At 45.4% G+C, this 25,163-nt stretch overlaps 1 protein-coding gene across 2 annotated transcripts in view; it reads right to left on the reverse strand.

Annotated features, from left to right (window-relative positions):
- The window catches only part of DOCK1 (dedicator of cytokinesis 1), a 532,415-nt gene that overhangs the window by 336,836 nt on the left and 170,416 nt on the right, over positions 1 to 25,163 (reverse strand). For both annotated transcript variants that reach the window (XM_057531553.1, XM_057531554.1), the window contains exons 24-25: positions 14,855 to 14,925; positions 12,118 to 12,224 (exon numbers count right to left, since the gene is read on the reverse strand). In XM_057531553.1, the coding sequence (XP_057387536.1) occupies positions 12,118 to 12,224; positions 14,855 to 14,925 (178 nt within the window). The remainder of the gene's footprint in view (positions 1 to 12,117; positions 12,225 to 14,854; positions 14,926 to 25,163) is intronic.

Raw genomic sequence — 25,163 nt, forward strand, 5'->3', positions numbered from 1 at the left:
GACTCACAGACATAGAAAACAAACTTATGGTTGCCAAGGGGGAAGGAGAGGGGAGGGACAAATTGGGAGTTTGGGACTAACAGTCTATTTGATTTTGGAAAAGCCTTTTGGCCTCACTAAAGTTCAGTTTACCCATGCACATAGGAAATAATAAAATCCACCTTGCTCACTCTTTGCCTTGAATCTTAGGCAAGTCACTTAAATTCTCTAATCCTTACTTGTCCTTCTTTGCAAAATAGGCCTGATATTGTTAACCCCTCGGGTTTACTGTGAGAATTAAGACAATATAATGTGTGTATCTGGCAAGTAGTAAATATTCAATAAATAGTAGCTGTCAATAACAGTAACAGAATTAATATTATTATGCAAAGTCAGCCTTTTCAACAAAGTACACACAGAAAACTAATGCCTTAGAGTTTGCTATCCAGTAGGGTAGCCAGTGAACCCCTGAAATGTCGCTAGTAGCCAAGGAGTAGAATTTTCCATTTCAGTTAATTTTATGCAATATTTTAACTTAAATGGAAAAAAAAGACATCTGATTCAGTTATTGTTAACAACTGTTTGGAACAACAGGAACAACTTGGGTATGTAAGTCTACTTTTCAATGGTAAATTATATTAAATGTTAAGAATACAGATCAAGCATCTGTGATGAAAATTTAGCATCCAAATTGAGATGTGCTACAAATGTAAAAACCACACTGGATTTTAGAGACTTCGTATGAAAAAAAGAATGTAAAACATGCCATTTGTCATATTTAGATCAAAGTCATGTTGACATGATAGTTCAGATAAAATATAATATTAAAATTAATTTCACCAACTGCTTTGTACTTTTTTTTTTTTACTGTGGACTGTATAAAAATATAAATTACATACGTAGCTGGCATTCTAACTCCGCTGGACAGCGCAGTCTCGGAGTATGCCAGGAAGCAGATGTTAAAAGACCTCTTGTGCGATTTCTCATTTTAATAAACCAGTGTTCATCTTTGGAAGGAGAATCAAGGCCACAGCTTCCTCCTGTCAGATCATCTTCACACGTACAGGACTGCAGGCCTCATCGGTGCCTGGTAGTCTGAGTCAAGGCGTAGGCCTGACCCCACAAGGAAGCGAAAACCAGCCAGCACAGCTGCCCTGGTTTTCGCTGCCGTGCACAGAAGGGAATGCTGACAGCCCAGCCCAGAGAGCCAAGAAGGAGCAGGCAGCCCGTGGGCCCAGAATCCATGCAAATCAGCCGTGGGGATCAGAGGTTCTGCAACACACCAGCCAGCCTTCCACACCCCCTTTCCCAGTGTGATCCACTATGATTACAGACAGCAATGATTTCACATCTGTTCATCCTCAGCTGTGCAGGCTGAAGCCATGATGATTAATGCTCTGGTAATGGGCACAGAGTAAAAAATATTAATCCTTATAAAAGGTATTCAACAGGCATCATCAGCTTATAAATGTCCAAGCAGAAGATCCGTCTGTAACTCCATTACAGCTCTACATCAAAGCAAGATGCAAATACAAGAATGAATTTGTCCATTTAAAACATTCATTTTATGAACACTGAATAATGTGCTTCTTAATTTTTAGTTTGGTCACATTAAACAAATGATCCATAAAGTGCATTTAATAACCTTGAGTCTGTTACATAGAACTGAGATCCAGACGAACACGTTTAATGAGAATTAAACAGTAAGAGCCATATAAATGGGGGATGCTTGCTATTCATCTTATACAATCATCTTATTTTTCAACAATCTAAGAACTCTGTACCAACATGATTCGATTTGTTCAAATAAGTAATTCTCTCCTTCCATACACATCTTTAAACACCAGAAATAAAGAAAACAGAGCCAGCAATGGAAGGGATCACAGGAGCAATCTGCTCATGTCCAAATTTTACAGATGTGGGAACCAGGAGCCAGAATATAGGGACCAGGCAGCAGCTGAGCCAGAATTAGATGCCTGATCCTGAAGCCAGAGCTCCTTATGACCCATGCATGTGCACGTGTGTGTAAACATGTATGATTCAGGTATCTTTACATGTCTAATGCAGATTAAATTTTTCCAAGAATTACTTTAATTCGCTTTAAGTAAGCTGTGACCATTCGCAGTGCCAGGAGGATAAATTCACATCAAGTAACCCTAAGTGTGTCAGTTTTCCTTTCTGGACTTCAGTTTCTTTGTCTGTAAAACGGAGTAAATACAACTGCCCTGCACTGGGTTTCGATTCCTATCTACGGGTAGTACCTCTGTAAGTACTCTGGTAAGAAGATTCTTAGCACCACTTGGTTGAGTGCTGAAATGATCAGAAATAAGATAATCTGCCTGTCAGCTGTGAGGTACCCAATGTCACAAAATTTTAATTGAGAGGGTGACAGAGCAATAAAAAGTATCTTGAAAATTGGAAGGGAACATGGCAAGATACAGATTGCAGAACAACAGGAAAAAGAAGCTGGTCAAAGACACATCTTCTGGATGAGGCCACCGGGCCTCGTAAAAAGTGTGTCATCTTTTGAAAGAAGGGAGTGGGGCAGCAGATATTTTGTATCCTGTAGTTTGGAGAAGTATAATCATAGAGGTTAACCAGCCACTAGTATTATAATAATAAATACTTTGTCAGGATAAAGAAATGGAAGAAGAACCAATGGAGAAAAATCTAAAATGAGTCCCATTTAAAAGCAGATGAAAATATTAGAAAGACTCAAACAAAATGCCAGGGAAGATAGTGTGGAAAGTACTGGTCAGACCAGGAATCTATCCTCTGGATGGAAATGCATTTAAGGAGGTGGCTTGGTACATTTGAGAGGAATTCGATAGGTCTGCCAATCCTTGGGCAGAATCTTACCACGTGGAGGATGAGAAAACAAAGAGAGAAAAACAGAGCTGGGGAGTCATGTGCATGCTTTTACCCAAGAGCGTGAAGCTAACCAAGAACACAGGTTTTGGCCAGTGTGGCCCAGCACACCTCCTCTACTGCTTGCCCCCATATTGAGCTCTACAGTTAAAAAAACAACATCAAAACCATATGGTCTGTCCACTCCATCTTGAGGGAAGGACTGTGCCCTCAGGGAGGGGTTTACGCAACAGAAAAAAGTAGGGTCTAGAAGGAGAACCTAGGAGACTGCAGGCTGACCTGGGGCTCCTCCAACTGTCCCAGGCAAGTTTCTGTAGGCAACACGGTGCAGGTACAGAGCTAAGCTTGGGGCCGGGAAGGAACCGTGAACTGGGGAGACTCAGAGACCTGCCGTCCCAGCGCCAATGTGAGCATGACCGGATATGGGACAACCAAGGCAGTCTCTTCTAAGACTGCTCTTCATGTCCCCAACATCAAGCAACAGGGACAGGAGTCCACTCAGAGTTGGGTGCAGAACAGAGAGCCAACAGACTATGATTAAGGTTAGACCAACTACACCCTCAGGAACTTAGCACTGCCAATTTGATCACACAGAAAGAGAAGAGAAAAGGCTATGAAAACTCCATAAGCACATGAACACAACACTACATGGTTTATTTATGTTTAATCTATTCATGTGTTTGTTTATTCACATACTTGTACTTTATCGTGTTCCATATGGCACTTGAAGTGAATTCAGTTTTCAGAATGCATAACTCATATGGTGGATGTGAAATAGCTTATGAAAAGAGTAGGGGATGGATTTGTAACAAGACAACTCCCTAATCAGCACCACGGTGGTGGACAGCTCCCTGCCTGGGATTTTGCTTGCAGACTAGGACTTGCTACTTAACTCCTGGGTCGTTATCTGTAAATTAAGAAAATTACTCTTTTCCAATTATGCATTTTTAAACTGATGGCTCTGAAGCCATTCTCAGAGGAATCAAACTTGCTAACCAACAGTCCTGAGCACATGGTAGGTACTCAACAAATTACAATGGAATTGGAACAGATATAATTAAGAAACTGAAATTGGGTTCACCCTCCTAGATTCATTAAGCCATTTCTAAAAAGGCTGCACTGTTTTAACAAATGATCTTTTCAAAAACACATACAATGAAAGCTATAGAGTGATATATAGAATAAGGGAGGAAAAAAGGGACAGTACTTTACAGATAAAGATTAAAATTTTCTCAGGGCATGAAAAAAAAATAACAGAGGAGAAAATTATATTCATATTCCATCATTACTTAAAGAATTAGTCTTTGGGGTTCACAGCTGGTAATGTTCATTAGACGTCTTCAGCACAACTATCTAATTAAAGTATTCCAGAATGCTATACGAGTGGTACATTAAGTAATTATGGCATATGATGGTCCCAACCCCAATTTTTCTTTCTGTGAAACATCCATCAAGTTAACAAAAACTACTACAGAGTAGTCCTGGGTTTAAGAACCCTTTCAATAAGAGAAATATCTCTCCATTCTCCACAGTGGAGAAGCTCAGGAGATTTTATTTTGATTTGTTCATGGATCCAAAGCATTCAGAAGGTATAGTTTACTATAGGTCTGTATTAAACACACAGCTTTTCTTTCTACGATTTAAAGCACAACAAATTGATTAACAGGGTAATTTTTTTAGAGGTATAAAATCTTGGATCGAATCACAGTGAAAACGGTCTAGAAATCTGACTTTGCTAACTCCTACTAGCTAGCCCCAATAGGCATCTGGGCCTTTGCCCTCAGATTTTAAAGAGCTGCTGTAACTAATGTTTCCACCATTAAAAAGGAGAATTTTACTCTGCTTGACAGCTGGAAGAATCATTCACCTTGAAAATAAGAATGAGGAAAATTATTTGAGCTCTCCAGGCCTACATTTTTAAGGAGCTCTGTATTGTTCAAAAATGGAACACAAATGGTTCTCATGAACCTAGGGGCAGGACAGGAATAAAGACACACACGTAGAGAATGGACTTGAGGACACGGGGAGGGGGAAGGGTAAGCTGGGACGAAGTGAGAGAGTGGCATGGACATATATACACTACCAAATGTGAAATAGATAGCTAGTGGGAAGCAGCCGCATAGCACAGGGAGATCAGCTGGGTGCTCTGTGACCACCTAGAGGGGTGGGATAGGGAGGGTGGGAGAGAGATGCAAGAGGAAGGGGATATGGGGATATACATATGCAAATAGCTGATTCACTTTGTTATACAGCAGAAACTAATACAAGATTGTAGAGCAGTTATATTCCAATAAAGATGTTAAAGGAAAAAAGAAAAAAAAAATGGAACACAAATGAAGTTTTATGAGGTCGATGAACACTGTCTAAAAGGAGCCTATTCGTTATATTGAAGGAAAGAGCTACAGGAACGGCCAGAGAATGAAGGAATGGTACCTTTTCCACTCCTACTCACTGCTAGATTCCAAACATCAGGGAAGAAATAAAAAACAAACAAACAAAGTGGCCCCAACGAACAGTAAGCTTAAACCAAAGTAATCCACCAAGAGTATTAAACTAAACTACTATCAAGACTATAAAGGGACTGTCTTACCAAATCTTCAAATCTTTATTCTCCAAATCTTACACTCTTCTGCAGAAACAAACTTATGACATAAGGTAAGTAGACAGTAAGCTCTAAAGGAAATCTGTCAGTTGCTTTGGTCTCTTTGAATATGAGAATATGTGAAGACTAGATCTCGGAAGGGAAGGAAATGCAGCGTTAACTGGAATGAGCTTTCCCAAGGTCTCAGGTTAAGGACTGCAGCGGAAAGGAGCCCATGTGGGTAAGAACACAACTCCCATCTCAACTGAAAGGCTTCTTGCAAGGATGTCCAATGCTCTTGACTAATTTAAAAGTTAACGGTATCTAAGGTTGATTTCTTTTATTCCAATTCCTATAACATTAATGTAAAATATTTGTGTGAACATAAATCCCAAACCTTGGTGTCCTAGTGTTTATTTTAATTTAATTATATTGAAACTTTTCATTTCTATAATAGGATTTAAGCTTTAATTTTCACAACTTTTGTTAGATATGTGGGCAACAATATAATCACATGGGAACAAAGCTACAAATGTACAAATTATGAAGCTCTGACCTTTCCGTCTCTTCGTAACTTGCTTTGAAAATCTGCTCACTCCATGCCGCAGATTACATGCAAGAGTCATCTTTTTGTGAAGCACATAATCTATTTAAACCAGCTTTCAAGTAGTCAAGTCACATCTCGAAACAATGCTTGGAGCCATTACTGCCCATTCATTGGCTGTGTGCACACAGCATGATAATGAGTCCAAGCCCTTCACCTCAGCTGGAGAGCAGGAGCCAGAACAGCCAAGGTGGGTTCCTGTCACCAACGTGGGGATCCACCCTCCGTTTTGGGATTTGCCTCCAAATATCTGGGGCACAGGGAGGGATGGGCTGGGAGTTTGGGATTAGCAGATGCAAATTATGATATAAAGCATGGATAAACAACAAAGTCCCACCGTGTAGGACAGGGAACTATATTCAATATCCTGTGATAAACCATAATGGAAAAGAATATGAAAAAGCATATATATATATATATATATATATATATACACACACACACACACACATATATATATGTATGTATAAGTGAATCACTTTGCTGTACAGCAGAAATTAACACAACCGTGTAAATCAACTATACTTCAATAAAGTAAATTTAAAGAAAAATATCTGGGGGAGGAGCACCGAGATAAAAACAAGACCATGACTTGATAGGTTCTGAAGCCCAGCGAGGGCTACACAGGCGTTCATTACACTCTTCTCCTCATTTTCCTATATGTTTAAAATTTTCCGTAATTTTAACAAAGAGCTATCTTGAGTCCAGAGGTAGAGTTGAGCTGTCCCCTCTGCCACTTCATCTTTCCACAAAACAGGGGAATAATAAAATCAGAAGCAAAAAGAAGACAATCTTAAAAAAAATAAAAGTCCCATAACACTGTAAAGCAACTATACCCCAATAAAAATTAAACACACACACACATTAATATATATATTAATATATCTATATCTATCTCTCTATATATAGATATAGATAGATAAATAGATATATAGATAGATAGATAGATCAGGGCTTACCATGGCCCCTGGCACACAGTAAGAGCTCAACACTATTTAACTATCATAATTATCATCTGCATCCAGACCTCAGCACAGTGGATGGGACACCAGAGACCCCACAGCAGTTGTCTGGGAGGCCAGAGACGGTTTCCTGGGTAGATGCAATCATATAAAAAAAAAAAAAAAGAAAAGAAGACAATCTTAATTTTATAAAACTGCTCACGGATGACCCTCCGTATCTTAGCTCTCTCACTTGTCTCTTTCTGTTACTCCTCCTCAAAGACACCTCCTTTCTGTTCCATGATCAATCCATTCAGAGCCCAGACGGGGAGAGACAGCCAGCTTCCCCGTGTGAACACAAGACCTCTCCTCCCTCAGATCAAGTGAACTACATATGCATGTCATGCTTCCTTCTCTGCACTGCTCCCTGGGGAAAGAAGTGCTGGATTTGAACATGCGATAAATACGCACTGTGAGCCAGGCACTGTTCTAGGCACCAGCGACAGAGGAAGAACAAGATGAACAAGAAGGACACGCTCCAAGACCTCTCATTTTACGGAAGGACCAGAGAAAATGGGCGAGCCAAGAAGTAAAACCAGGCAATGACTGCACGCTGTGGGGAGTGGCAGGAGGAGCCCAGGGGCAGTGTGTCTGGGGAGATTTTATTTATGCAGGCTGATCAGAGCGCCTCTCAGAGGAAGCTCGCTATGTAATCCCTTGCAGTATTTGGTCCAGGTCTGTTTTCTTTTGCCCCATATTTGACATGATAGCCCAGCGCCCACCCCCCCATGAGGGCAGGGTCTCACCTGCCATTCTTCTAATGAATCCTCAACAAAAATGAAAAATCATGGCTAACATTTCTTGAATGTTCATGAAACGCTGAGTGTAAATCTCAGCACCACACATGTATTAATCTTTAAGATATGTAACGGAGGCAAGAAGAAAAGGGCAGCTGGAGAAATTGAAGCCTGGAGGGTAACTTACCGGAGGTCACTGAGTTAGCAGGTAATAGAGGCAGGATTTGAACCCAGGCAATGTGATCACACACACTCGCAATCCTCTCGTGAGCTGCCTGCCCTCATCCCAGCAAGGGTTTCAGACATGCATAGTTCTTTATTAATGAGGAAGTAAAATCATTTACAGGGGAAATGATGCAAACCAGTCATTCATTTTATTTTTTAAGCAAAGCAAAGGGAGAGAGACATGCGCTCAGAGAAGAGGCTAACGTGACTGGTACCCCACCACGCGCTCCAAGTCGCTGGAAACCTGCAGAGGGGCGGGAGGCCTGGCATGGTCAGTAATCTACCGTGGCAGACACGCGGGATGGCCAGGTCCACACCCATCTTCTGAACAGGCTTCTTAAATTCGGGGGAGATTTCTACATTATGAGCTCTCTTTCCCCAGTACAGAAGCCAAAACTCAAATCCACAGCCACCCTTGCAACTACAGCTATGTTCCAGGTTCTGCCAAGGAGGCGTGACTTCTTAGGATGGCAAGCGGAAATGAGCAGCGGGAAGGACGGCTCTGTGAAGGACTCTCATTTCCTTCGGGCCAGGCTGGAGGTTGCAGAGGCAGCGGGAGTTGCAAGGTCCTGATTCAGAAGGAGCCTTACAGCTGGTACGGCTGGGAACAGATGGCAGTGACAGCAGCCGTGGTGTCCACACCAGCTGGGGCCAAACACAACCCGATTTGCCAAAAGACACATCTCCTGTTGTAGCCTGACAAACTCAGCAGGATGCACCCTCAGTCTTCTGGTCCTTAAAGAGGACAGAAGGGGAGCCAGGCTGAGCCAACCAGGGCACTGGAAGCCTTGGCCTGCTGGCACCCAAACCTGGCAAGGGAAGGCTTTCCTGCCGAGCGGCAATGGCAGTTTCAGAATTCACTGCCAGCCTCACTGCACCCAGATCAGCTTCCCGCTTCCATCAAAGTAAGACTCTCAAAACGATGCAATAGCTTTGATATTGGAGGGAGATGGAAAGAAACATTTTAGAGCAAAGCAACAAAGTGAGTCTCTTCCATGAGTGAAGCAACACACATGCTGATGAGCTAAGACGTGCCCTGGAGCCCAACAGAGGAACCGAAGGAGCCAGACAGGGATGCACTCTGACCACATCCCCCAGAGAACACTGACGAAGGTCTAGCACATTCAGTAGCTTGTGCAGCTAAACCTAGTCATGACACGTTCCAAAAATCCAGACACGAAGGGAGCTAGTTGGACTGATTCCACTTGGATCAGGAAAGGGGACACAAACAACTACATTTTTTTTTACAAATTAACAAGAAATGGAACAAGGCAAGAAAATCACAGCCATCATATCTCACCAGAAAATGGCTTGGCTTTAAATATTTATACCAAATGTGGCACAGAATATTTTGCACAAGAAATGACATCTTCGTAAGAACAGACCAACCGGATGATTTCCAGTGATAAATCTTTCCTGACAAGGAGGTAAGACGGCTCTTGGTAACTTTGAAGCAGCAGGGAGCCTAAAGATGAGAAAAATCAGGGCTGTCCTTGCTGTCTTTACCCAGAAAGATTCTTAAAACTCAAAGCCTGTAAGCAGGGCCATTTTCACATTGGACAATGCATTCTGAAATGCTTCCAGGCAGCCAGTGAGCGTCTGGAAGTACATTTGCACTGAAGATTATGGCTTAGACAATGTCGACTGATTGGACGATTCTAGAACTGCTTGTAAGACATGAAGCTTCAGGCTAATGTTGGCTCATTTTGCCCGTGATAATTCTGGATTCATGTATTTCCTACAATCTCATTTACTACGTTGGGTGCAACTGACTCTTAAGATTAAATTCCTACCTTTGCAATATCTAGAAAGATACTAAGTTAATAATTCCAAAATGTTACACATCCTGACAACTCCCTGTCAAACAAAGCTAAATATTTATTTGCATGCTGCATTATTTCCAAAACAAGACGTAAAGCAGTCTATGATAAAAGACTTACAGAACAGGAGTGAACACAGAAATGGAGCACAGAAAAGAGAACCGCAACTGCCAAATACAACGGCTGATACAATTCGCAAAAATCAATACTAAGTTTGCCTTCAAGCTATCTACTAGCTAAAGAAATAGAGTGTCCATAGAAGAAAACATTTCCTTGAAATATACTCTTAAAAGAAGATCTATTTTAAATATCTTTAGTTAAACCATTTATGCCTTAGGTCCTTATTCAAAGGACGTGGAAAAAAGTTTTGCAATAGAAATTTTGAAATGTATGTAAGACGTCCTCAAGAAGGTCGTCCCTGTATCAACACTCAATAAAAGCCAAGCACAGTCAATCCGTGATAACTGTTATTTTTTTGATAATTGTTAGCCCAGTGAAGGCACTGGCGGTGGCAGCAATGGTGATGGTGATGGTGGTGGTCGTGGTGGTGTGTGTTTTTTCATGTCTTGGGGTTGGATGGTTGGAAGGAGAGATTATTAGTAAGCTACCTAATAAGACCCAGATATAAAACTTTCAGGGGATTTCACCTGCTGTGGTATAAAGTTTAGTCAATATGGAAAGAAACAACGAAGCAGCATCTCCACGTATCGCCTCCATGCCTCCCTGGAGTCTCACAAAGTCCCAAGCTTTAGAAGACACCTGAAGAATAAGCAATTCAATATCCAGCCTTCCAAGAAGAGCCTGAAATACTGACGGTTGGGATTACTGGCTTAAGGAGTTTCATGGGCTTTGAGTCCCAAATAACGGCGACACAGTTGACTTTCTTTTATGCAAGTGAAAAATATAAAGAGATGTCTGTTTGGAAGGGCTGCAGAAAGCTACTCACTTCTTGGTGTGATGTGTTTTCTGCAGAAGAACACTCCCACCCAAATGAAGTCTTAGCATTTCCTCTTGACATAAGCCTTAGCTATAAGTGCAGACTCCAGTGAATTGTATAAAGTTAAATCAAGAAATAAGATTAAAAACATAGGGTCCAGGGCTTCCCTGGTGGCGCAGTGGTTGAGAGTCTGCCTGCCAATGCAGGGGACACGGGTTCGAGTCCTGGTCTGGGAAGATCCCACATGCCGCGGAGCAACTGGGCCCGTGAGCCACAATTACTGAGCCTGCACGTCTGGAGCCTGTGCTCCGCAACAAGAGAGGCCGCGATGGTGAGAGGCCCACACACCGCGATGAAGAGTGGCCCCCACTTGCCACAACTAGAGAAAGCCCTCGCACAGAAACGAAGACACAACACAGCCATAAATAAAATAAATAAATAAAATTTGAAAAAAGAAAATGCTCCCTATTAAAAAAAAAAAAGAGGGAAAGCAATATTTAAAAAAAAAAAAAAAAAACATAGGGTCCAGTAGTCTAGATGGTACAAAGGACTAAACCAGACACACACCGAGTTCTCAACAGGGACACCTCAGGCCTGAGCTGCTCCATCCCTGAAACACCACACGTGAGGACAAAAGAAAATGAACGGAACAGCCAAACGTCTGGACACCAATGGAACAGAATAAATGTATGCCTCTCCATCAGAATGTCACTCAACAGTCTTCACATTTGTCTCCAATAAATGAGGAAGGTTGTGGAATTATGCAAAGGTCTTAAGCTTTCAATAAAACTTCTTGACAAGTGTAAAATATTAATTCAATCTGTCCAAACAGAAAGAAAGTGATTAATAAAAAGGGTAGGGACATAACGTGTGGAAACGTGAGGTGTTCCTTGGGATAAATGAATTGAGGAATCATTAAAATTCTTTTTCCTTTGAGCAGGGTTTGAAGAAAGCCTGTCACAGAATCAAAGTTCAGGCTAAGACATAACCATGACTTCTAGATTTAAAGAAAATTTGAAATTTTTTGTTGCAATCATCTCAATGGAAGCCAGTGATTGCCTCCCCAGGATAGATAATCACACATCGTAAAGGCTACAATGTATGCTGATTATCCTAGGGCTCTGGTGTATACCTAAATTCCAAACTACAAGGTTTGCGCCTTCATTTTTCAATGATCTGTTACCTACAGTATATGCCAATTACCATTCTCTGGTAAGGGCTAAATCTTCCTGTCTTGTAACGGAGCTGTTTTAACTGGCTGCAACCTCCCCACTCCTTTTGACAAAGAAAAGAGAATTCAGACGGGGCGAGGTCTACAGACAATGATGAATGTGACAATTTAACGATTCTCAGGGTTTCACTCACCATGCTGTGTGAAGAGGTCACTGTGAATTATTTCAATCAAGCAATATAGCTTCTGAATGGTCAGCAAACCCACGGGAACATTTAGGATAAAATCAGTAAACATTTTGCTATAAAAGGAAAAACACAAGTGAAAAGAGATGCTGGATATACTGCACAACGACCCAGTGGGATACAAGACAGTAACGAGACACGAGTTCAGTGAATGGTCATTAGATGCCACCAGAATGTTGGAATGGGCCCATTATACAATATGGGCCAAAATCTCTTCCAAAAGAATGATGCTTTAAAATGTTATTTTTCACTTCACACCCACTAAAATGGCTATAATCCAAAAGACAGCCAGTAACAAGTGGTGACTAGGACGTGAAGAAACTGGTACCCTCATACCATGCTGGTGGGAATGCAAGATAGGGCAGCCACTTTGGAATACCGTTTGGCAGTTCCTGAAAATGTTAAACATAGTTACCATATGACCCAGCATTTCCACTTCTAGGTATATACCCAAAAGAAATGAAAATATTTATCCACACAAGACCCTGTATATGAATCATAGCCACGTTATTCATAACACTTGAAAAGTGGAAAAACCCAGATGTCCATCAACTGATGAATGGATAAACATAATGTAGTAGATCCACACAATTCACCCATAAAAGGGAATGAAATCCTGACATTAATAGACCTTGAAAACATTATGCTAAGTGAAAGAAGCTAGTCACAAAAGGTCACATATATTATACGATTCCATTTATAGGCAATGCCCAGAAAAGGTAAATCTATGCACACAGTAAGTAGGTTAGTAGTTGCCTAGAGCTGGGGTGGGAGTGTGCAATGACTCTTACTGGGCACGAGGGATCTTACTGGGGTGACAAAACTGTTCTAACAGTAGATTATGGTGATGGTGTAGAAGTCTCCTTCCTGATGTAGGAAAACAAGATGTCTTCAGCACAGGGGTCGACTGTAAAATAAAAAATGTAATGCTGAATTCTTTTAGGGGTATATGTATGTGTGTGTTAGTGTGTGTGCACACACGCTTGCACACAAAAGATAACTAGAAAGATCCACATCCTCATGGAATTAACTTTGAGTTATTCTCCTCTGTGATCTCTTCTGTTCCATCAAAACATGACTCAATTTTCTAAACAGGGAAAAATACATCCATGATTTTCAATGTCATTTTTTAAAAAATCAGTAGGTAAGGTGTTGAAGAGGAACCCACGCATGCAGAAAGAGTCAAGGGCCCAAGAGCAGATGGGGCCGGTCCTGGGGAAGGGAGTCTTCCTTGGATGTCCAAGCACAAGGCACAAGCACCCGTGGTCAACATGGACGTCACCCCTCTAGTGAGCAAAGGCCTGGTCCCCGTGCCCCAGGACGACAGGCCCAGGGTATGGCCATGGCCCACCCAGCTGCAGCTCCCCCCCTCGTCCTCTGATTCTCCAGACCTGAGGTTCTCACACAGGAGCATTCATTGAGAGCGTCTGGAGGTATCATTAAAACCAAATAGCTGGGCCCCACCCCCAATGTCTAATTCAGAAGATCTGGGAAGGAACCCAAGATTCAGCAAATTCCCAGGGGCTGCTGATACTGATACTTGTCTGGACCACTGTCTGAGAGCCGGGCTGCAGGGACAGAGCACAGAGAGACCCAGGAGGGCAGACCTGTTGCCCATGGGCCCATCTGTGCCTCCTTTTCTCATTTAGAACCTGCTAAACTATAACCAGTATTGTCAGTGCCTGGGAGCCAAAATAAATGTGTCCATGCAGGACACGAAATCCTCAGGCACATAAGACCCGCGATGATTCGTGGGGAGAGCGGCTTCCCCAAAGCCCCTCACCCTTCACTTCCAGGGCATGACTGGCCTATGGTGGACATAACGTACGGAAGGGTGACCGTTTTTCATTCCGTTTAACCACCCGAGGGACAGACGGCCCTTTACCAACATTTAGGTGGACTTTTCTGGCTGGTCAAGTGGTGCCGTCGCCTGCAGGTGAGTTTATTGCGTCAAATGTTACGTCAAAACCCAAACAAGGGGCAGACGAGGACCGTGCTGTGGACGTCTGCGGTCCCAGCGGCCGTGCACCCACTTGCTCAACACACCTCTTTTCCAAATGCAGTGCCATCTGCACAGTAAACAACCGAGACTGGGCTCGGATGGTGACGGTGGCAAAATCGGAAGGTGAAAGGAAGGATTCGGTCCCCAGCCTGACTCCTCCATCTGAAAGTCAGTGTCCAGCTTGCCCAGAGTTTTGTTTGGTTTGGTTTTCGTTTTACTATAACCTGAGCTGACAACTTGCGGCTCCTCTGTCTGAGGTTCACAGCCCTTGGGCAGGAGCCCCCAGAGAGAAGCTGTATGGTAATGAGGGGGAGGAGGTGAGACACCAATATTAAAGCTCCCGAGTCAAAACGTTTAGATGCTGAAACCCAAACCCAAACCCAAGAACCACTTATTGAATTTTAAACTCTAAAGGATGCAAAATGCCCAATTTATATTATGTATGCATGAGGCTATAAATAATCTTCTAAAGAAAATATTGTGACTGTTGATAGATGACACCTTTTCCACATAAAGACATAATGAGGAAAGCGTCACAGACACCATCACTAGAACATGTTCCAGAAAGATCCAGGGCACTGAACTATGTGGACATGAAACAACCCAAGCATCCCGTGAACTAACGCCCTCAAAAGAAGGCCAAGCGTGGCACACGGGAAGCCTTTGGCTTGGGTGCTTCCTTACCTGAGCTCTTTGGGATCAAATACCAATTTCACATCGTTGACAATGGTTGGCAAGTATTTCAGCGCTGCACCCTGCAAACCAAGAACAAAGAAGAATGTTGAGCCGAAGGCAGTTGGCAAATGTAATACGAAGTTGTAATTACTTTGAAAAACCACACACATACCAAGAAGACAAAGATCACTTTCCAGATGAGAAGCTGATGGTTAAACACAACAAAAATAGAGGGGAAAAAAATAAAGCCTCTGATCCACAAACAGTGGAGATGTGTTACATGGATATCCTGACGTAATAAAAGTGATATTAGCAGAAGCCAACATTCAATGCTTGCTCACGAATGCCTATACTGTGCTAAGCTTTTATGTGATTTTCCCCTTTATCCTAAGGAAATCCTAGCGAATGAAGACCTGTGCCCCCAGAAGAATCCTCCACCAACAAATTCACTGTAGCGCTACCACATTCAACAATTAGAATGACTGCCTTTGTTCCATTCCAAAAATGACTGCCTGTATATCTAGGTCCCTGAACTTGGAATCACTTTCTTCTTTAGTAACTTTATCTCCTATGTTCACATTCTGTATCTTCTAGAAAACCCACACTTTCAGAAAATAGAGTGATGGTAATAATGATAGATCCTAATACATGCTCTGTGCTGTGCTAGACCCTTGTATATTTTATCTTTAATTCCAACAGACCTCCTACAGGGAGTTAGCTGTGTAGGAAGGCAAGGAAACTGACAATGGAGATGTTAATTACTTTGCCCCTGATCACACAGCTAGTACCGAACTGAGTTAGAATTAAAATTCAGTTTGGTGGGAAGCCAGAGCCTCAGCCCACCCTCATCTATATGAGATTGGGAAACGGTCCTGGATTTTAAATGTTCTGACCTTGGCTGGGACGCCCCCCTCTGCCTCTGACTCTAAGTGACTCCTTCTACCGGGGTGGGGGGGGGGGGGACTCCCCCTTCCTGAATGAAATGGAGGAAATAATACTCATGTCAAATACCTCCAGGGGCTGCAATAAAGCTCAAAATCTAATTGACAAGAGAACTGGATAACACTTTGAACACTGGAAAATGCCACACCTATTACCTAAACAGCTGTTAGCATTGTTTTCCAAAAGCAAGTAGGCAGAAACCCACCTCACACGGATTACCCTGAATATATAGGGTCAATTGATTTGCAACAAGGGACAAAGGTGCCCCCTCCTCCAGCACCAAATAAAATTCCTTCCATACCTCACACCCTATATGAAAATTCACTTTAAATGGATCATAGATCTTATATTCTTAAAACTATAAAACGTCTAAAAGAAGATACTTGTGACTTTGGGCTAAGCAAAGATTTCTTTCATATGATACCAAAAGCATAATCCGTAAAAGAAAAAAAATTGATCAACTGTACATCATCAAAATGAAGAATTTCTGCTCTTCAAAAGAACTTCTGCCGAGACAACAAAAGACGACGAGCCACACACAGGGAGAAAATAATTGCAAATCAAGTAAAGGCACAAGTGAAGTGAAGCTGTTTGCCAGGATTTGGAGCCAGTCCACCTCCAAGCCCCTCAAGCCTTAGCGCTCCACAGTCAGGATGATCAAGGACAGGTAAGCAAAGTTTACCTCTAAACCTGCACTACAGAGTTAGGGGTGTTTTTCCCCAGGTGTTAACCCTGACCTTTCATGCCGCCTGATCAAGGAATTCCAACTCTGCTTTGAGATGCAACTTTTGAAAAGAACCTTAAATAGAAACAATTTCATTCTTCAAATACCTTGGAGTTGCTTTGAAAAACTAAAAACTCTTTATTGTGACGTTTAATAATAAGTGTTTGCACAGCTGACTGCTCGGGCCGGAAAGTGTCTTGTCTAGTTTGAGAGGGTCCCGCGGGCGAGGATGCATCAGCATAATGCGTTTTATCCTGTACCCCACGAAGCAGCATCTGCCTGGAGCGGCGTGATAAATGCCATCTTACAAGGACAAACAGCGGCAAACAAGACAGGCCTTCGTGGCCCACCCCCTGCTCGCTGCCCGGGGGCCGCCGGGCGCTGCGTTAACCTGCTCCCGAGGGCTCCCCGACCCGAGGTCAGGCGACACCCACAGAGGGAGGGCTGTACCCGCGGAGATCCCCAAATGCTGGTTAACAGGGAACTCTGCCGAACTGACCCAGATCCTGGGGACGTCACGTTTTACAGTTCATGAGGGTCACAGAGAACAGAGAGCAGCCACGAGCCCACGTCAGTCCTGGATAACATAACAAGGACAGACAGACAGAATGAAGTGAAGGCGAGGGGGTGTCCCCGCACCCCATTTTCAGCTCTGTTCTCTCCATCCTCCGGCGGTCGTGGGCTCCTTTCCACCCTCCGCCTTCCCCCAGTGACCATCTCAGCCTCTCTTCGCTCTCCTCCAGCCCAGGATCCCACCCCCTTTTCGCTCAGCTCACCTCCTGCTTCAGGGAAAACCAAAACCATCAGGCGAACAGGCCGGGCAGTTCTGCCCACCACTCAAGCCAAAACAAGCCTCCCGGACGCCCGGCCTCTGCCTGTCCTTCCAGGCTGAGGGAGGGAGCACCTGCCTCCACTGGGGGGGATCCTGCCCGCTGGGCACGGCCCTTGCCCCACCGTCTGATCAAGCACCTCCTGCATTTCCCGTCCCTGCCCTCTCCAGGCGGCCCAGTTCTCACCCCAGCTGCCCCCTTCCCTCCACACTCCAGCCCACGCCAGCCTCTCCCCTTGAAACCACCCAGAGCCCCAGGCTCCCCGCCGCCCACCCTGGCACAGACAGCTCCCAAGCTGTGCACTCACCCCGGGGTCCACTACCAGCACACTCCCCCGACCTCCCTCCCCGCCCTCTGCAGCCCAACTCGGCCGCCATCAAGTCTCCATTCCTGCCAAGGCCACAGCGACTCCAGGTCTTCCCTTAGGTGACCTTCCCAAGACACTGCTGTGACCCCTCATCTCCCAGGGCATCCACAGCCCTCACTGCCAGGGCGACCGCCTTCCTCTGTCCCCTGCCCCTCCCTTAAAGGTGGCTGTCCTTGCAATCCTGTTCTAGACTTTTCTCCTCCCTCTCCATACCCCTTCGGCCAGCTGCGGACGCCTAATGCCTGTCCCCCAGGTCACCTCTCTCCTGAGCTTCACACTCACACACCCGGCGGCCACTGGGCCCGTGGCTGCCCCACAGATGCTGCCAACTCCCCCTGCCTTAGAGGAGGCCCCACCCTACGCCCCGGTGCTCCAGGCTCAGGGCGCTGCGCCCGGGAGCCCCCAGGTCACACGCTCAGGATGCTCCATCTCGGGCACAGCCCACTTCTGACCAATCACAGAGCCCAGTGGATCCTCACTATTCCACAGCCCCTGCCTCTTCCGCCTTCTCCATTCCTACAGCACCCACCACCTGGCCCAGGCCACTTGTGTCTCCCTCTGGCAGGAAGGCACGGCCTCCTAAGGGACCTCCCGCCTCTGCTCTGACCTCCTCAAGGTCATGTCCCACGAGCAGCCAGAGCAGCTTTCCTAAGATGCAGATCTAACTGAGATACTTGGGTGGCAACGCCGTGCTCCTGGGATACAGGCCTGAGCACCCAGCATCCTCAGAGGCCCGGGGCCCCACCCCCCCATGACCCAGTCAGTGGTCTCCACCTCCACCTGCAGGACCCTTTCCAGCAACATGGAGCCTCTTCCCGTCTCCCCTGCGCTCCGGACCCCTCTGCCAGCTCCGCGGCTGTGCCCATGCTGTTCCCGCTTCCTGGGTCACTGTTCCCCCACTCCTGCCCCTGCTCCTAAACACGCAGAGTGAACCTCGTGACTCCTCAGCCCTTAGCTTAGGCATCGTTTTCCTCAAGACACACGGATTCCGGGTCAGCCATCTAGGAATATTACCGCGATGGGCCGTGTGTCTGTAGCCCCCAGACCAGGGTCTCACGGCTGTGGCCCGGCCAAGGACCCTAGACACAGCAGAGCCTCCATGACTCCCTGACCAACAGAGCTTTGCCCAAAACCACCTCTTTAACCTCAAGAGACTCTCCACCTCTTTGCTTTGCACCCACAGAAATCGGCCTCGTTAGCTGAGAGACCCAACTGTATCCCCTCCAGGATGACGAGCAGCCAGAAGAGGCCGAGGGAACCCCGAGGTCCCCCCAGGGCAGCCCAAGCCTCCTGAAAAAGCACACGCCATCCCCCACTCTCGTGAAGGGCGCAGCCAGCTTTGCCATTTCTAATATTGGCTATTTGATGAGACACTTGAGTGTTCTGGTTTCCGCTCGCACTTGCAGGAAAAGGCTCCCGTTTCCTCAGTGGAGTCAGGCTGCTTCACTGAATTCAGGTCTCTCTCAAGGGCAGGGGCTACTGCTTCGAGAGCTTCTCAAGATGTGCAGCGCGGGGCAGACAAGGCAGGGCTCCTGCTCGCTGATGGACGGCGCTGGGTCGAATCTCATCTGCAGAAGATGCCTCCAGAAACAGAAGGCCCGAATGCGGACGAGAGAGGGTAGACGGCATGACGCCCAGGAGCGGGTGTCCCCCCCCGGACAAGGACCCGGGCTCCGGGCCAGGCTGTCGCCTCCGCCACCTACTATGTGAACTCAGGAAGGGAGTCTTTCCTCTGGGTGCCCCTCAGTGCGAAAGGATGGAGGTGAGCAGCGGAGAACGGGGCGGCCTCCAGCGGCAGTCGGGAGAATGGAAGGGCGCCGAGGAGGTGACGGGACCCCCCCAACTCATCACTGGTGCTCACGGACGGTGCTCACCACTCGTTGTGGCGGCAGGAGAGTGTGGGGATGTGTGCAGATGTGAACGCACACACCTTCTTCAACGTGCAAAACCCTCCATTCAGTGAAAACTTCCATTTATAAAGTCCTGATTAAAGTGGTAAAGTAATGAGTAGAATCATTTGCCAAATCTCAGAGATAGTCGGGTAACAGGAATGGAGGGCACTGGAGACGTCTCTTTTTCTGTTGTTGTTTTCTATTACTTTTGGCAAACCAGTTATTTATTTACACAAAATCTTGCTCGGAACACGCCAGCCTCTTTCGAATGGCAGGGGAGAGGCCCGGACGCCCGCATGGCATGTCAGCAACCACCAGCACGCCTCCCAGGCCTTGGCTAGGGTCCCTGCAGGCAGTGGGAGGGGCACGCATCAGCTCACTGGGCGAGTGGGGTGGGGAGGAGGTGAGGCCTGCGGGATGTACCCGAGAGGCAGGGCTCAGCTTGGAGTGGGACCTCCTCGCCCACCCCTCCCGGGGCTGTGAGCCGGGGGCCACATAACCTGTGTGAACACACCCACCTGACAGCGCCTAGCCGGGAACACAGAGACCAGCACAACAGAGGAATGTAAATGAATTCAACGTTTCAGCTTTGTTTACCCGTCTCCTGTGTTTTAAGTCATAATTGAACTTATCAAGTCAGTGTTTGCTTTTTAAGAAAGTTATTCTTTCACAGTTGACTTTAAATTTACCTAAATTAACAAAATGGCAACTTAAGTCCAGGCTGGCACTTCTCTTTGAACTTGGAAAAGCTTTGATCTGTCCCCATGAGGACGGACGGGTCCAACTCTAAAGGCCTTTGGGCCTCAAATACGTGTGCAATGACCCACTGACATGCTGAACACACGCACTTCAGTCCTCCACACACTCAGGCACGTGAAGGATTCAGGTACAACTGAAACTACCACCAAAAACAATAGGGCTCCCTGCCATTGAGCACTGATTGAAAGGCAGCAATCCACAGAAAGATACAAGAAACAAAATCAGGGGCCAGTGGTAAAGCTATTCCTACTAATATTAAAAGACAGGCAAGTTGCTGAGCGGTCCTCTTAATACTGGCTTCATCACTTAACATCCAGGCAATCAAGAACTCATGGTATCCATAGAGTTACCATATGATCCTGCAATCCCACTCCTGGGCATATATCCAGATAAAAATATAACTTAAAAAGATACATGCACCCAATGTTCACAGGAGCACTACTTACAATAGCCAAGACATGGAAGCAACCTAAATGTCCATCGTCAAATTAATGTGTAAAGAAGATGCGTGATATATATATACAATGGGCTATTACTCAGCCATAAGGAAGAATGAAATAATGCCATTTGCAGCAACATGGATGGACCTAGAGATTATCATATTAAGTGAAGTAAGTGAGACAAAGGCAAATATCATATGATATCACTTACATGCAGAATCTTAAAAAATGATACAAATGAACTTATTCACAAAACAGAAATAGACTCACATAGAAAACAAACTTAGTTATTTACCAAAGGGGATCGGGTTGCAGGGGGAATAAGTTACGAGTTTGTGGTTAACAGGTACACACTACTATATATAAAACAGGTAAACAATAAGGACCGGCTTCCCTGGTGGCACAGTGGTTAAGAATCCGCCTGCCAATGTAGGGAACACGGGTTCGAGCCCTCGTCCAGGAAGATCTCACATGCCGCAGAGCAACTAAGCCCGTGCGCCACAACTACTGAGCCTGTGCTCTAGAGCCCACGAGCCGCAACTACTGAAGCCCGCGCACCTAGAGCCCGAGCTCTGCAACAAGAGAAGCCACTGCAATGAGAAGCCCGCACACCGCAACGAAGACTAACCCCCACTTGCCGCAACTAGAGAAAGCTGCACGCAAAAACAAAGACCCAATGCAGCCAAAAATAAATAAATAAATAAATAAATAAATAATTTCAAAAAACAATAAGGACCTACTGTACAGCACAGAGAACTATACTCAATATCTTGTAATAACCTACAATGGAAAAGAATGTAAAAATATATATATGTGTGTTTGTATGTGTGTAACTGAATCACTTTGCTGTACACTTGAATCTAACACAACATTGTAAATTAATTATACTTCATTTAAAAAAAAAGAGAGAAACATCTCTGAAGAGGGCAACAATAAAGTATGATTTAAAGGTTAAAACAAAAAGAGCTCATGGTATCACAACTCTGAGGAAGGAAAATGTGGTCAGAACTGAATCAAATGGACAAAAAACACATTAAAACCAAAGTTCTAGAGAGAAAGAAATGAAACGCATAAAAGAATTATGAAATGGCAGAAAATTCCAAAACTTTTCTAATTGCTGAAATAGTTCAGGTTAAAGAAATTAAATAAATGTTATACTCTTCTCTAAGCAAATTTGTCATGCATCTCATGAAAATGCCAACTTAATCTAAACTGTAAAACAAAACAAAAAATGCACTTTCCATCTAGTATCGGTTTAACGTTGTAAGTGTCTCTGGCTAAAAATATTACTACTGATGATGATTAATAGACACTATTTTAGGGTAAAGTTCAGGCTACATTTTTCAGTATAATTAGTTTAATTAAATCCATTAGCATATCTTTATATAAGATTACAAGAGCTATCTGTGATACAAAACAAGTTTTTCTTGAATAATGTATGAAGCAATTATTAATTTACATATTTCTCCAGAAAACACAGATTAAAATGATTCCATTTGGAGGTTTTGAGCTGAAATATATATGGTCCACAGATTCCCCTTTCAGACTTGGCTCAGAAGAACCAGAGCATCCTGATACAGGAACATACAGCAAGAACAGTTCAGCCAACAGGTGCTCCTGGACCAGAGCTTGTGTCTTTCATGGAGCACCAGTGAGATGGAGCACGTGGCTGGACATGAAGGTTTCATGCAGTTAAAATGGAAACACATGGCACTTTGGAGAGATTCAAGGATGAGCCATGCTGTTCTCAGACACAGAAGAATCCAGAACAAAAAGAAAGATGATGACACTGACTGCTTCCGCTCCTTACACCCTATTCAATCAAGACTACCTACAGGGTTTCCCTGGTGGCGCAGTGGTTGAGAATCTGCCTGCCAATGCAGGGGACACGGGTTCGAGCCCTGGTCTGGGAAGATTCCACATGCCGCGGAGCAACTAGGCCCGTGAGCCACAACTACTGAGCCGGTGCGTCTGGAGCCTCTGCTCTGCAACAAGAGAGGCCGCGATAGTGAGAGGCCCACGCACGGCGATGAAGACTGGCCCCCGCTCGCCGCAACTGGAGAAAGCCCGTGCACAGAAACAAAGACCCAACACAGCCAAAAATGAATAAATAAATAAATAATTTTTTTAAAAAAGCTACAGAGACATGCAGTATTAAAAAAAAAAAAAAAAAGACTACCTACATCTTCTGTACCTTAAACCTAAAAATACCTCTTCTCTTTGTACCAAGCTCCCTTGAAGCAGATTCTGGTCTTTAAAATAACATTCCCCATCTCTACTGCCGATGTTTTGGTTCATTCAATCCCGAGTGACAAGTGAGCAGCGGGAGGAAATCACTCCTCTGAGTAGTTTTATGTTTAACTATCACAAAGTCCAAATGAAAAAGGTAGTGAGAAAGGTACAAACTTACTAAGATTAAGATTCTTCAGTGAGGACTTCTCTGGTGGCACAGTCGTTAAGAATCTGCCTGCCAATGCAGGGGACACGGGTTCAAGCCCTGATCTGGGAAGATCCTACATGGCGCGGAGCAAGTAAGCCCGTGAGCCACAACTAGTGAGCCTGCGCTCTAGAGCCCGCGAGCCACAACTACTGAAGCCCGTGCGCCTAGAGCCCGTGCTCCACAAGAGAAGCCACCGCAATGAGAAGGCCGGACACTGCAAGAAAGAGTAGCCCCCGCTCGCCACAACTAGAGAAAGGCCACACACAGGAGCGAAGACCCAATGCTGCCAAAAAATTAATAAATCAATCAATAAATAAATTTATTAAAAAAAACAACACAGAACAACGGAAAATAGCAGGTGTGGGCAAAGACATTGAAACCTCTGTGCACTGCTGATGGGAATGTTAATGGTACAGCCACTGAGGAAAACAGTATGGAGGTTCCTCAAAAAATTAAAAATATAACTACCATATGACCCAGCAATCCCACTTCTGGGTATTTATTCAAAAGAAATGGAAGCAGGATATAGAAGATACATTTACACACTCCTATTCACTGCAGCATTATAAGCAACTGCCAAGAGGTGGAAGCAATGCAAATGTCCATCAACAGATGAATGAATAAAGAAAATGTGGTCAACAGGAGCTTCAAGATGGCGGAGGAGTAAGACGCGGAGATCACCTTCCTCTCCACAGATACATCAGAAATACATCTACACGTGGAACTGCTCCTACAGAACACCTACTGAACGCTGGCAGAAGACGTCAGACCTCCCAAAAGGCAAGAACTCCCCATGTACTTGGGTAGGGCAAAAGAAAAAAGAAATAACAGAGACAAAAAAATAGGGACGCGACCCGCACCAGTGGGAGGGAGCCGTGAAGGAGGAAAGGTTTCCACACACAAGGAGCCCCTTCGCGGGCGGAGACTGCGGGTGGTGGAGGGGGGAAGCTTCGGAGCCACGGAGGAGAGCGCAGCCACAGGGGTGCGGAGGGCAAAGCGGAGAGGTTCCCGCACAGAGACTCGGCGCCGAGCAGCACTCACCAGCCTGAGAGGCTTGTCTGCTCAGCCGCCGGGGCGGGCGGGGCTGGGAGCTGAGGCTCGGGCTTCGGTCGGATCGCAGGGAGAGGACTGGGGTTGGCGGCGTGAACACAGCCTGAAGGGGTTAGTGCGCCACAGCTAGCCGGGAGGGAGTCCGGGGAAAAAGTCTGCAGCTGCCGAAGAGGCAAGAGACTTTTTCTTACCTCTTTGTTTCCTGGTGCGTGAGGAGAGGGGATTCAGAGCGCCGCCTAAACGAACTCCAGAAACAGGCGCGAGCCGCGGCGATCAGCGTGGACCCCAGAGACGGGCATGAGACGCTAAGGCTGCTGCTGCCACCACCAATAAGTCTGTGTGCGAGCCCAGGTCACTCTCCACACCGCCCCTCCCGGGACCCTGTGCAGCCCGCCACGGCCAGGCTCCCGGGATCCGGGGACAACTTCCCCGGGAGAACGCACTGCGCGCCTCAGGCTGCTGCAACGTCACGACGCCTCTGACGCCGCAGGCTCGCCCCGCCTCCTCTGTACCGCTCCCTCCCCGCGGCCTGAGTGAGCCAGAGCCCCCGAAGCAGCTGCTCCTTTAACCCCGTCCTGTCTGGGCGGGGAACAGACGCCCTCAGGCGACCTACACACAGAGGCGGGTCCAAATCCAAAGCTGAACCCCAGGTGCTGTGCGAACAGGGAAGAGAAGGGGAAATCTCTCCCAGCAGCCTCAGAAGCAGCGGATTAAAGCTCCACAAACAACTTGATGTACCTGCATCTGTGGAATACCTGAATACACAACGAATCATCCCAAATGCAGGAGGTGGACTTTGGGAGCAATGATATATATATTTTTTTCCCTTTTTCTCTTTCTGTGTGTATATGTATGCTTCTGTGTATGATTTTGT

This window comes from Balaenoptera acutorostrata, chromosome 16 (assembly GCF_949987535.1).
Source record: "Balaenoptera acutorostrata chromosome 16, mBalAcu1.1, whole genome shotgun sequence".
NCBI classification, from domain to species: domain Eukaryota; kingdom Metazoa; phylum Chordata; class Mammalia; order Artiodactyla; family Balaenopteridae; genus Balaenoptera; species Balaenoptera acutorostrata.